The 14,925-nt window shown below is 37.6% G+C and overlaps 1 protein-coding gene across 1 annotated transcript; it reads right to left on the bottom strand.

The window, feature by feature from the left end:
- Window positions 1-2,719: 2,719 nt before the first annotated feature.
- Window positions 2,720-4,701, bottom strand: LOC114762102 (threonine synthase, chloroplastic-like). The gene has a single exon (XM_028951562.1). It carries the CDS (start codon window positions 4,534-4,536, stop codon window positions 2,944-2,946), a length of 1,593 nt encoding a protein of 530 aa, XP_028807395.1. The 5' UTR covers window positions 4,537-4,701; the 3' UTR covers window positions 2,720-2,943.
- Window positions 4,702-14,925: the final 10,224 nt, after the last annotated feature.

Genomic DNA, 14,925 nt, shown 5'->3' with positions numbered 1-14,925 from the left:
TGAGTCTCCTTTAGCAAAAACCTTGAGCAATAAGGCCCTGCTTTTTGTGGGTCTTGTACGTTTATAAATAAGTAGCATTGGGACCAATCATTGTCGAAGCGGTTTTACTTTTCAAGGGAAAGCCAGGCATGAAATGGGTAGGTAGAATCTTCATCTTCCTATGCCAAATTCACGTGCTTGTCCATAGCATTAATAAATGGCATGTTCTAGTCCTCTATTTCTTTCAGGAGATAAAGATTCTTCTGAAAGACTAGTGTTCTGTCTTCTATGTTTGTACTTTGTAGGCCACTGTACAAGCAGAATTATACCTTCCATCATTCTTCTGAAAGATTTATTTCAGGTTCTGTAATGTTACTTCAAGTTTTCTGGTTTTGCATGCTACTTTTAAACGACTGTCTTGAAAATAACTTTGAGATACATTCAGATAACATGGAGATTAGTCAAAGTATGATCCCCAATATTAGGAGGCTCATTACTTCAATTGAGTTGATGATAAAACAGTGAGGGGAAAAAAAAAAGAGCAAAACAAAACAAAGGCAAAGTTAAAAAGGATGTAGAAACCAATGCTTCACTGGATTTAATCATGATTTACAGTTATAATTTTCATACTTACATATTTGGAGTCATCTCTCTGGGTGAAGAAGAAGGGGAAAAGACGGGTGTAAAAGGAAAGGTAGTGATTCAGATCAAAATTTATCCAATTCTATATGTAAAGTTCCAATCACATGAAAAAAAATCCAAAAGTAACAAGACAGTGTTGGAACAAACTATTTGTCTTGTTGTCTCCAAATTTTTAGAATGCTTGGTTTCTTTTGTCTGCCCCTCTTGTTAAAGAGAGAGAGAGAGAGAAACTTAGAAACAACTTCTTTTTAATAGAAGGTATAAGCCAAAATGACAAAAATCCCCCCGGGGGGGGGGGGACCAAAGATGGGAGCATGATGCCCATTCATCACGGATAATTTGGGACCAACAACTGTCACTTTCATGACAGACGAAGCATCTCCAAGTCACCCTCCCTATCCGAAGCCACGACACCCTTCTTTGCTTACAGAGACGCAAGGCTTATCCGCGCATTCCTAATTGTGGCAAGTCCCAATCATTTTACTCTCCTGAACTTTTCTGCGTTTAAAAAGGAAAGAAAAACACTTCCTCCCTTCATAAATGTTAAAAAAAAAAAAAAGATATTTACTTTAGTTCTAAATATAAAACTAAAAAGTCCCTTAAAATTATTTGAAACTCTCCTTGTTGATTAGATATAAGAGGAATCTTTAATTAAAAGAAATGCTTAAAAAAAAGAAGTAAATACTTGACTAATTTTTTAATATTTATTAATTAATTATGTAACGCATACATTTGGAGTGGAAGGAAGTGGAGTTTTACTGCGCTTTCTTGTTCCTCATTATAACAAGTCATTTCGGAGAATTCTATATACAGTACCTTGTAAGGTCGCTTGAAAAGGTTGTTGGAACTGGGAAAGTTAGTCAACGTCAAGTGCCAATCCATAGCTCATGATGGAATACGTTAGCTATATTCAACTACTACGATATGATTAGAAAGCGCAACGGAAGGAGCTTTTTCTTCCCCACTTCCAGACGAGACGTATGAGTCTTCTCTTGACTATGCTGCTCATTGCTCATTAGAGATCAGATACTTTTTGGACGAAGCTTTACATAACATAGCATTATTATTTTACTACTTTTGCGGGGATAAAAACAATTAAATTGACAACAAACACTGCTGTTAAAAGTGGGACAGATGTCTCAGTGCTTGTTTGGCTGAGCGATTGAGACCCTAAAAGCTACTTATTTTTCTGATAAGCCCGTTTGAAAAGTTGGAAGGTGTTTGGCAGAGCTTATAAGTTATCCGACTTAGGTCTAAAAAGCTGGATTCAAGCAGGCTTAAGGATAAGCTGATATTTGTAATTTATGGGAGTGAAATCGAGCTTACTGTTGGAAGTGCCAGAAACCAAAGCACAGAACCATAGCGCAGAATGAATCCTACACAGTCCACATCATTTTTTATATTTAAAATATTTTTTATGATTTCTCTTTGTATTTAAATTTTTTTTTTATGATTTTTTCTAAAATTTTAAAATTTAATTCACTAATTAAATTTTACTTCTTCATATTAAATTAATTTAAATTCATTGTATTATGTACAATCATTTTTTTAATTATGTTTCATTATTTATTAAAATTCATATCTATTTTGATAATTTTACAAATAAATTTATTTTTACTCAATTATAATCCAAACAACTTTTTACGAATTTTACTTTTACAAACTAACTTTTTTATACTTCAATCCAAACATAATTCACCTTACCCAATTTAACTTTTATCCAATCTTATTTTTTTAAAAACCAAATTGAAAATAAACTACGCCGACAGTGCAAAAAGCTATCTACTTTATATTTTATATATTAATTTATTTTTCTCTAAACTAACAAAATTCAAAATAGAAGGATACCGTTCCTTTTTAAGTAACGCATCAAAAGTCCGCCAAAATCATGAGTGATCATTTAGACTGGATCTCGATCATTTGTGAAATGAAAAAGCAGTAAAAGACCCAAAAAAATCCGGCCAATCCGGTTTATTTTGATTTGTCTGCTTGACGTAATGGTTCCAGCCATTTCGGAGATACCAGAAACACCCACCTGCAACGTGGTTCTGTTATTTTTCAGAACTCACGGCCCAGTTCAGAATGTTCACCCCTCAGATTAATGCGCAGTGAGAAAAGTATTAGATTGATCTGGAATTCAAATTGGATCAAATTCGCGTCTCAGGGCCATGAAACGCTCAACAAAGATAGTCTACAACAATAAGCAAAATAGAACAGGAGCACCGTACAGAATGCTATTAGAACACAAAAACTTGAAGCCACTATAAAGACATTACAGTACCTAGGTAGACTGATAATCAAGAGCAAAAATGGCATGTCTAATTAATGCTTTGGAGCCTTACTCAGCAAATACTTCTGCAAAACATCCATGACTGACCCAAAGTCAGCCTTCACTTGCACTGGTGGGTTAGCAAATCGGCAAGCCATATCCTTTATAGCTCTGGAATGATAATCAATTTTTGACTGGGTAAACTTCAATCCATGAGCAGTACTCACAACAACAGTCCGATCTGTAGGCTTTATGACCCCACTGTTTCTCAGTTTAATCAGTGCAGTCAAAGCAACCCCAGTATGGGGACAAATAAACATGCCAGTGGAGTCTGCTTGAGCCATAGCATCCATTAATTCTTCCTCAGTTGCTTCCTCAACAATTCCATCTGAATTCTTCAAGGCATAGACAGCTCTGTCTATGGAAACAGGATCGCCAATTTGTATGGCAGATGCAAAGGTAGGGCTAGCCCTTATGGCATTAAACTCTTTCCATCCAGACTTGAAGTATAAATACAGGGGATTCGCATTTGCAGCTTGAGCACAAACAAGCCTTGGAATCCTATCAACAAGTCCTAAATCCTTACACATTCGAAACCCCTTGTAAAATGCATATATATTCCCCAAATTTCCTCCTGGCACTATGACCCAATCAGGGACTTCCCAATCAAATTGTTGCAAAATCTCAATAGCTGCGGTCTTCTGCCCCTCCAGTCTCAAGCTGTTCAAAGAATTAGCCAAATAGATAGGCAATTCGGCGGTGACTTCCCTTATCAACTGCATACACCCATCAAAATCAGTATCAAGGCTCAACACAAAAGCACCATTTGCAATTGGCTGGACCAATTGAGCAATAGAAATCCGATTTGCGGGCAAGAAAACAATTGATGGGATCCCTGCAGAAGCACAATATGCAGATAAAGCAGCAGAAGTGTCACCTGTAGAAGCACAACCAACACCCACAACAGGTCGATTCATTTTTCGCAATCTATTGACCTGGCTCACCAATACAGTCATACCGAGATCTTTGAAGCTCCCAGTGTGACTAATCCCACAGTGCTTCACCCACAACTCGTTCATGCCCAGAAACTGTTTGCCAAAACGCTCAGCCCAGAACAGATTCGAATTCCCCTCAAAAGCGCTCACAATATCGTCACTATCGATCTCGGGCAACACCCATTCCTTCTTGCTCCAAACGCCGGACCCATAAGGCCACGTGGTCTTACCCACCCGAGAGTCAAAAAGGTTGCGCCAATACTCGCCGTCGTATTTCTTCAACGCTTCCATATCGTGCTGAACATCAAGCAGCCCACCAGATTGGGACCGATACACGATCTCGTCCAGAGAGTAGGACTCCGTAGACGAAGGGTCTGCGTTAAAAGGGACGTACTTGGCAGAAAATTGATGGCGGTGGCCAACATTGATACGGCGAGCCTCCTCGCGAATGTTCTCGTCGGCGGGGCGACGCTGTTTCGGAGCAGAGGGGACAGAGTTGTTCTGGGTACTTGGCGATCCAGATTGAGATTGAGATTGAGCTTTGATGATGAGATGATTGGGTAAGGCGTTGGATTTGGTTGGTGGGCATGGAACGGAGGACTTGCATTTGAAGGTGAATGGAGAACCCTGAAACAGAGAAGAGGAGGCCATGAGGGAGATACGGCGGGCAAGAGAACGGGTCACTTTCGTATTGGCTGCTCAACGAAGTGCGCTGAAGACGGAAAACGTGAGAATCACCTTTTTAAACAGCAGATGGGCAAATGGCGGCGGAAGCAGGATCATTCAAGGCAAAACCTTACCAGCTGATCCGAAAGTTACATTGCTAAAAGAACGAAATCGTGTTAAGCAATAAAACTGTTTGATAAAAACCAAGTTGTTTGGCTGGGATGCAAGCGGTCCCATTCATTATAAAAGAAAGAGAACACAAAAAAATTGTTTGATTAAAAATTATAAATTTATGAAATAAATTGGAGTGAGAAATTGATGTTTTATATTTATTATCAACAGATATTTTTCAATTAATTTTTATTAAAATTAAAGGGGGTATTTTATTATTATTATTATTATAATAATAATAATAATAATAATAATAATAATAATATTGTTATTGTCAAGGAGACAAATTTTATACCCTTAACTGTCCAAAACCAAGTACTTCTCTGGTCGTTAATATATAACTTAATTTTTGAGTTAGTTTTGGTCCTAAATATAAGACCCATTTTCCATATTTATCAATTTTCTCCAAATTACTTTTATGGATACTCCCTCAACCATAATTAAGTAGAAGAGGGAGAGGGGTATTCAGAAAGATGATTATGATGTTTTACGAAAAATGTGTCATTTTTCTTATAATTAAATAACTTACCTAACTTTCTTAATCTAATTAAATTAGTTAAATGAGTCTTATATTAAGGATTGGAGGAGTATCATTTAAGCGTAGGTTTTTTGTGAGCAGGGAGAAAAAGGTCACTTTATAGGTTAATTTTTATAATTGAAGAATAAACATAAAAAATGCTTAAAAGGTTATAGAATATCCAACTTCTGTATTTTATTTTTCTAGATTAACTGTTTAAATTTTCAAATGGACTAAACAAATATTAAAGTACAAAATTTTACACCATTTGATAAGGTGAATGGGGTAGTTGAAATGAGGATATTGAGATGAATGCGTGATCATATAAGAAAAGATAAGATTCAAAATGAAAATATAAGAGCAAAAGTAAGTGCGCGTCCATCGAAGAGAAAATAGTTGAACATCGTTTGAAATGGTTTGAGTATGTGTAGAGAAGGTCATTGAAGGTGCCGGTGAAAAGAGTAGACTAGACAGTTTAGAGTTCTGTAAAAAGAGCAGAGGGAAGACCAGGAATAACACTTCATGAGATTATTAAACGAGATATTCCGGTTGACAACATATTTAAAGATTTGGTTGTTAATGCACCTTTTTTTTTTTGTTTTGAGAGGATACAAGAATACGCTCTAAGAAAACACAAATGATCGGAGACAGAGCGGAGAGCGGAGGCACAGCAGGGAGCGGAGGAGGGGCGGAGGACAGTGATGATAGGGACAGCACCAAGAAAAAATCTAAGCAGAGTATAGAGGACGTAAGCGACCAGACTGAGAAGCATGCAAAGCTAGAACAGAACCTGTCATACAAGGATAAACTTATTGATGCTAACCCTAAAGCCTTGTCCTTTTTGATTCAAGAGGGAGTTCAGTTTTTGAGGACGCATAGAAGGGGTATATTGATAGTCTGAATGATTATTTTGGGGAGAGTTGCGGGAAGGACCAAAGCAATCTTGGAATAAACTCCCAACATTCCGAAGGCGAGGACTTGATTCCTACTTTAGGTGTGACAAGAGAGGAGTATGAGAGATGGTGTGCACCATGGAAAAAATCACTGATTATTAAAATACTGGGTAAGAATATTCCATTATGGGGTCTGAAGACTTGTCTCCAGCGTTTATGGAAAACCAGGGAGCCCTTTGACACTAGGGATATCAACAATGGGTATTTTATTGTCTCTTTCCAGAATGAGGATGATTTAAATCATGTGCATTGTGAAGGTCCTTGGATGGTAGCAGATCACTACCTTCTTGTTCAACACTGGCGGCCTAATTTTGACCCTTAGATGGCAGAGCATCAAAGGAAAATAGCGACTTGGGTATGTATTCCACTTCTCCCCCTAGAGTTTTTTAATGAGGAAAGCCTGAGGAAAATTGGAGGGCTCATAGGAAAAACACTCAAGGTGGATTCGATCACTTACTTAACGGCGAGGGGAAGATATGCAAGATTGTGTGTAGAACTTGATCTCAAAGGACGTCTCACTCCGGTAGTCCGTATCTTTGGAAAAGAGAAATACATTGAGTATGAAGGCTTGCACCTTGTATGTTTCCATTGCGGTGTTTACGGTCACCACAGAGATGCCTCTCCCGATCCCCAGGGTAGACCCCAACCTGCTATGCAATGTAGAGAGACAAAGAAAGGAAGCGGAAAGGAGACAGAGAAGGTGGCAGAAAAGAAAGAGGGGGGAGTTGGTGCAGAACCAGGTTCTAAGATCTTAACCTATGTGAATAGTGAGGTAGAAAACCAGGGAATTAAGCATCCTACAGGTGGAAAAACGATGATGAACATCACCGAGGAAGTAACAACACCTACCACGGTGGTGTTGGGAGAGTGGAACCTTATGAAATGGCCACCACGACGGCGCACCCATAATCCAGATTTCGGGGGCCCGAGAGAGTCCATTCAGGCAAAAAATCCGACTCAGAATCAGGGATTGAAGATTGCACGGGATATGTGGAAGCCTAACTCTAGGCCTTTTATTATGGAGATGGAAAGGACGAGTTTCACGCTAGGACCGAAATCGGATCCCCAAGCTTTTGGCAAGGATCTTACTAATAATAAAAAATGGGTCCTAGTGGTTCATGATAGAAAGAAAGTCAACAGCCTAAAAACAAAAGGGAAAGAGAATGACCGCCATGTGTTGAGGCCTAAAGCAATAGCCGGGCCGAGCACCAACTTCCTATCATCCAGTAACCCCTTCAGTGCGCTTATGGAGGAGGACGAAGAAGGGCCCTCGGATCAGACTAGTCAGACCTCAAGGCTAGACAGAGTAGTGAATCCTCTAGTTAATAACGCAAGCTTTATGTCGCAAGAGACTATGGAAACCGATAGTGTGCCAAGTGAAATGAGCTTCCAAGCTCAACCCTCTACCATTGTTTCCCAATGAATTTTCTTTTCTGGAATAGCAAAGGAATAGGATCAAAAGCGTTTCTGAGTTTGATTTGTGAACTCTCTAAAAAACATAATATTGACATCCTGGCTATTCTTGAAACCAAATCAAGTGGTAATAAAGCAACAAAGATCACCCAATCTCTGGGCTTTGATAAATTCTCTTTGGTTGATGCTCATGGCTATAATGGGGGTTTGTGGGTGCTATGGAAGAACACTGCTTGGAGTTGTAGAATCATTAGTACTCACGAACAATATATTCACTTTTACATAGAAGACGGCACCACTAAAGCTTACTTCTCAGCTCTCTATGCTAGCCCTAATCCTATTAAATGACGGACTCTTTGGCAGGCATTGGGGGAGATACATAAGGATATCGATGCTCCCTAGCGCATTGCCAAGGATTTCAACAGTACGTTATATTTGCATGAGAGAGCTTCAACATCACGTGTGGGCTCTACCATTGATTGCAACTTCAGTCAATGGGTTACAGACTTGGGGTTGATTTATTGGGACTGTAAAGGACCCTTTTTCACTTGGAAAAGGGAAGGGTGCGAAAGCAAGCTCGATAGAATCCTGGTTATCACAGTTTTTATGCAAACCTTCATTTATACCTCGGCACTTAATCTTCCCTTCTTCAAATCTGACTATTGGTCGATTCTCTTAAAGCTTTCTAATGATGATGGGGTTACTACTAGAAGAGAAGTCCCTTTCTGTTTTACAGTGTCGTGGGTCCTACATGATGGTTTCAAGGACTTTGTTCAGGAAAATTGGCACAATTATCTACGATGGCATGATGCAGTACTCTACTTCACTGATAAGGTTAAGGTATGGAGTAAAGAAGTCTTTGGCCACCTGGGGAGGCAACGCCGTCACCTTCTGAATAGACTTAAGGGATTAAGTAACCTCTCAGCACGCTATGTGAATAAATAGTCCCTAGCGGCCCGTTTGCTTCACTGAATAGTAGGGAATGTAATGTAATGTAATGGGTGGGAATGTAATGTAATGTAATAACGATTACAATGAGTTTGTTTGGTAAAATATTAGGAATGGGGTAGTGAAATATTTTTTTATATTTACTTAATTAAAATAAAATTAAAAAGTCAAAAATATCCTTGTCAGAGTTAAAAAAAAAGCCACCCTTCTATATCTTGTATTTCTTCCTCATCTCAAATCCACAAATCAGAAATCATCATAAAAAAGTAACAATGAAAAAAATGCTTACAAATCGAAGAATCGAGGAGGAGTAAGGAAGTGATTGATTAAGAATGGATTTGATCGTAAATAGATTTCTAAGTTAAATGATTTTTGAGGGGTTTTGATCTTGGGGTTAAAAGTGTGTGGGTATGGGTAGAAGTTATGCCTAGAAGGAAAATGACGGTGAGATCCGAGTTAAGTTTTGACTTGTCCCTTGTATTCAAAAAAAAGAAAAAGAAAAAGAATGAAAAATGATGCTGAGTGGGCAAAGTAGGAGAATGAGGTTGGGGAAGGGGTTACATAGGGGATGCGATGCTGTCAGGCGAAGGATGGGGGAATTCGCAGCGTTGATGGATGAGAAGGGTCCAAATATTGTCTGATTTTCTTAAGGGTAATAATGTATTTTTCTGCTCCTGTAATCCTCATTCATGGGTTCTATCTATGTAATCCAGATGCAGGCTTCTAAGGGAATCAGGATACCAAGATGTAATCTTCTTTACATTACAGAACCCAACCAAACAATTGAATTATACTTTTGCATCAGGATTACATGTAATCCTCATTCTTGTAATCCAACCAAACAGGCCATAGAAGTTCTCATGCAAAAAATTTGGTGTGACTTGGAGTCTATACTAGTACAAGAAGAACTCTTGTGGGCCCAAAAAGCTAAATGCAAATGGTATGGTCTCGGTGATCAGAACACCAAATATTTCCATGCCAAAGCCAATGCACGGAAAAAAACGCAACAAGATAGAAGCTCTAAAGAACGATGATGGCATTTGGTGTTACGAGAGAATAGAGTTACAATAGATGGCACTCTCTTTTTACACCAATCTCTTTCAAATTAATAGCGAGGTGGTCCCCACAGCTCCACTGTCCTTTTCTTATCCCAGAATTGATACTGATAAGCTTCGCTTGATAGGGGAAAAAATTTCCAGTGAAGATATAAAACAAGTCATCTTTAACATGGGGGCCCTCAAGTCCCCAGGACTTGATGGACTTAATGCTCTATTTTTCCAAAGTCAATGGGATTATGTGGGGAATGCAGTTGCTAACTTCGTTCAAGAGGCTTTTAGGGACTCATCTATGATCAATGATATTAATGGCACACTCATAGTCCTTATTCCTAAGAAGGAGCAACCTAAAACAATTCGAGACTTTAGAGCCATCAGTTTATGTAATATCATTTACAAAACGATCACCAAACTTATTGCCAACCGCATCAAGGTGATTCTACCTGATATTATATCTTCTAATCAATGTGGTTTTATTCTTGGACGTTTGGGATCAGATAATGTTATAATTGCCCAGGAAGTTATTCAGTCTATGAGAGCTAAATCAGGGAAAAAGGGCTTCATGGCTATTAAAATTGATCTTGAAAAGGCCTATGATAGGCTAAGATGGGACTTTATCATCCAGTGTCTTGAGAAAATTCAGCTACCACCTTATCTCTTAAATGTACTATCCAGATGTATTACTTCCCCTTCCATGTAGATCCTTTGGGAAGGTAGCAAAACTCAAGCTTTCTCCCCCTCTAGTGGCATAAGACAAGGTGATCCTATTTCTCCTTACTTGTTTGTTTTATGTATTGAGAAGCTTGCTCACATGATACAGGAGGCAATAGCTCAAAGACTATGGAAGCCAATAAAATTAAATAAGGAGGGGCCTCCTATCTCTCACCTATTCTTTGCAGATGACTTGATTCTCTTTGCTGAGGCCTCATGGATCAAGTAGAGGTTATTAAAAACTACCTTCAGCACTTTTGCACTATATCTAGCCAAAAAGTAAGTCAATAAAAAATGCGGGTTTTCTTCTCTAAAAATGTGAACCACAACAGATTGAGGCAACTTTATGAGAAACTGGGCTTCCAAATCACCCCGGATCTGGGCAAGTATCTTGGCGTTCCCATTCACCATGACAGGGTGTGCAAAGATACCTACCAATATGTGATAGACAAAATCCAAGCCCGTTTAAGCAGCTAGAAGGCAAACTCTATCTCCTTAGCAGGCCGAGACACCCCAATCGTTGCTATTGTCTAGGCTATCCCGTTATATCCCATGCAGACTTGCGCTCTCCCCAAAGACACGTGTGACGATATTGACAGGAAAGCCAGAGGTTTTCTATGGGGTTCTACCAATGACAGTAGGAAGGTGCATCTGCTTTCCTGGCAAGAAGTGTGCGTTGATAGGTCGAGAGGTGGGTTGGGTCTTCGTCATGCCAATCTTCTAAATAAAGCCTTTATGATGAAAGCAAGTTGGGGCCTTATCAAAAATAAAGATGCTCTCTGGGCTAGAGTGATTAGAAGCAAATACAAATGCGGTAATGATCTCCCCCCTTCGATTGATGTTGAGCGCTCGGGATCAAGTTTCTGGAGAGGGATTCGAAATAACTGGAACAAAGTCCATCAGGCAACGGAACCCACTAGACTAAGAAATGGGGAAGATACGGTGAGATGGAAACCAGAGATAAATGGTCATTTCTCTTTGAAGTCAGCCTACAACTTACTTACAGAGGACGCTCCAACTCTGAATCCAGTTTGGAAACGGGTTTGGAAGATGAATACACCTCAGCAATGTAAAACCTTCCTCTGGCTCACCTTACACAATAAACTCCTTACTAATAGTGAAAGAGTTCGTAGGGGCATGAGCATTGACGAAGCTTGTAGCAGGTGCCAGAAAGCGGAGGAGACTGCTTTGCATGTCTTACGGGACTGCCTTGAAACTCAGATGTTATGGAACGCCGTTATCAAACCATCCATGAAGTGACCCTTCTTTAATAAGAACCTATGGGACTGGTGTGTCATGAACCTTAAGCTTCAGGTCGGGTTGATTGAGGAAGGATAGAAGGAACGGTTTGTAATCATCTGCTGGCTTCTTGGAAGTGTAGAAATGAATGGGTTTTTCAACAGAGCATGGGTAATATTCATCGCATCATTCTTCAGGCTAACGCCATAATGAGCAACTTTCTACAGGCTAAATCTAATCTCTAGCAAGTGTCACTTCGCGGAGTGCACGAAAATCAGTTCTCAATACATCTTTTAGGTAAAACAGAGGTGCTGGTAGATGGAGCCTTTAACCTATCTTCCAGGAAAGCTGGGGCTGGAGGTATTATTAGAGATCCTAACGGCCATCCCATAGAGGCCTTCATGATTCATTTGGGAGATGGTGACCCTTTGTTTGCAGAGTTATGGGCATGCCTTATGGGGTTACACCGGGCTTGGGACAGTGATCATCATAAAATCGTACTCCGATTTGATTGTGCTGATGCCATCACACTCATGCGAGATGGAGTAGATGAGCTTCATGCTCATTGGAACGTCGTTCTAGAATGCCAATCTATGCTCGAGAAACTAGGAAGTAGAGCTACTTTACACCCCAAGGGAGCTGTTACGTACCGCAGACTTCCTCACAAAGGACGCATTGTCAAAATCCCCAGCACTTTACTTAGTGCCGCCTGGAGATTTCTTTTTACTTCTGCTTTGAGTTTTTGTTGTAATCTTCTCTCTTTATTAAAAAAAAAAGATTTGGTTGTTAATAAAAACACATTAATATCGTGCGATCTATGTAACTAATCCCACGTAGGGAGATAAGGTTTGTTGTTATATATTGTTATTATTAAGGTGAATGGGGGAATTTTGTTCAAAGGACCCTTTACTAAACACAGAACAAAACCCTCAATTAATTCGGTCCAGAGTGGGGATTTTTTTCCCTCTCGTTCTTTATGTTTGGTGACAAAAGGTTGTTGACTCTTGGCTCTCTACAGTTGGGGCCTTGTTTTTTGCCTTCTCTTGTTTCTTGGTCGTTTCGGTGTGTTTGTTTGTTACTCCTAAATTTTTTTTGCTGTCAATTTTGTAATGAAAGACTATTATAAAACTACACATACGGATATTTATCTATATATATTCAACTGTACAAATCAATATCAACAAACATTGTTTAAGCCATTGGCGACAAATTGAATGTTATTTCTTTGGCTATTGGGATATTTTTTGGGCTAGTGCATCTAGTTGAAGTTTTCATCATGTGATCAAAGGGGTGTTGATGGGCCCAAAAACCCGCAATGTTCGGTCGAGTCCACTAGAATTATACTCATTCCTAGTCTTGAGAAAGCAGTTTGAAAAAACAATTGGGTATTTTTGAGTCAAGCCAACTGTCTGGCAGGGTTAGGGTATAGGCAAGATATATTGCTCTACCCATTCGGCCTTGTCCAAAGTTTTATATATATATATAATTCTATTTAATAATAGATATTCTATTTATTATATATAATTGTATTTAATATATATATGATATAGTTATATATATATGTGTGTGTGTGATAGAATGAAATATTTCAAGAGTTAAGTTGTTGACATATATGATCATGAATGTTGTACGAAAGACCTGTGTTATGTTTGATTATATAATTAAAAGGAGATATGAAATGATAAATATGTGGATTTTTATATGGTGTTTATATTTCTTTTCTTGAAATATTTTAAGTTGTGAAATTATAAATTATATTTAAAGTCCAAAACATTACTCATCAATTCAGTATAGATGTTTACATAATATGAATAAGGTGTCATTATCTGGGCAAGAAAGCTTGTCCTATCCAACCCCATCCAAAATTGCTTCAGGCTTTCATTAGGTAGGGCTAACATCTTTCGGGCTAGACATTGAGTAAGGATCTTGCCCTATCTTACTTATATGCACTCCTGTCTGTCTTAAATGTTAGCCATACTATGTTACTGTCAACTCTACTAATTCTATGACACTCATCTGGTTCTTAATATAAAAGATAATTGGAAGTAAATGTTGATTCTATATATAAGACATATTTTACATATATATCAATTTTTTTAAGTTAACCCTATTAATATTCCCTAACAATAATCAAGTAGGAGAAGGATGAAGGGAATTAAAGAAGATGCTTAAAGAGTTTAAAAAAAATCATATTAACTAATTTAACCAACATCTTTAATCAACTCAAATTAGTTAATTAAATCTTATACTTTAAGGGTCGGAGGAGTACTTTCTTTTTTTGGGTGAAATTTTATGATATTTTCTCTAATCATAAATGTAAGAGTTATTAAAAGAGTTTGTTTTGACTTCTGATTATAAGATTCTATTCCATCCATTTATCTTTTAAATTTATATTATATTTCCCTACAATTTTTCATATTAATTACATTAATTAAGGATGATTTTCATTATTAAGGAAGTAGTGTCTGATACAAATGATTAAAAAAAATAAAATCAACAAACATATTTTTTTAAAACTAATTTAATTAATTTTTAATTTTTACAAATTAGTTATTTAGTTGATACGTGCAGGATTAAAGAACTACCATTTAGAACATATTATGATTTTTTTTTTCTTTTTAAAGAAAGGCCTATTGAATGCAGATGGAACGTAGACATTTGATAAGTGAAGGAAATGTTGAAGGTGTGAGATTAAATGGAATGACCAACTAGATTTAATAATTTTTGGATTTCGTAAGTATCTACATTTCCTTCATCCTTTTATTTCGAAATATTATCGAGTTAATTTGTGACCAAGAAAATTGTAGAATTCATTTTCAATCAAGAGTAAAGATTCTATAAAGTTCAGATTCAAATAAGATATGAGTCACATAAAAGTACAGCAGTTTAAATAAAATTATGAGCTTGAGGTAATTGTTCTAGATCAACTTGTGCTTATAAAGTCTAATAATTTATATTTGCAATATTTCTTACTGTGTGTAATTGATGATTGATTGTAATGCCTGCGCAAAATAAATACACCAACGATTTATGTATATTGAATATTATGATTAGTCTGTAATATGAGAAATTTGGGACCATATGAATGAGAAATGTTGGATGAAAATAACAGTTAAGCAATCTTTGCAAATTTTTTGGAGAAAAAGGGGTAATAGACCAAAAATATGTACTTGACGCACGTGATATCCTGGTATCAGATCAGCGTCAAACGTTATACATGATTCATCAGATCAAGCAAAGCATTTATGCATTTCATCACACAAGCATACAAGTTTACTAGCTTTAATTTTACTAATTCTTCTTTTTATTTTTTTATTTTTGACCATTTCTGGTTCATATGATGCTTAGTCACTATACAAACTAATCA

Source organism: Neltuma alba, unplaced genomic scaffold (assembly GCF_004799145.2).
Source record: "Neltuma alba isolate B1F8T4 unplaced genomic scaffold, ASM479914v2 tig00011195_pilon, whole genome shotgun sequence".
Lineage (NCBI taxonomy): Eukaryota > Viridiplantae > Streptophyta > Magnoliopsida > Fabales > Fabaceae > Neltuma > Neltuma alba.
Note: the sequence above shows the minus strand (reverse complement) of the source record. Positions and strands in the feature narration are given on the sequence as shown.

Bases quoted from the DNA above. Each gene is read 5' to 3' on its own strand.
- LOC114762102 (XM_028951562.1), bottom strand. From the start codon at position 4,536: ATGGCCTCCTCTTCTCTGTTTCAGGGTTCTCCATTCACCTTCAAATGC.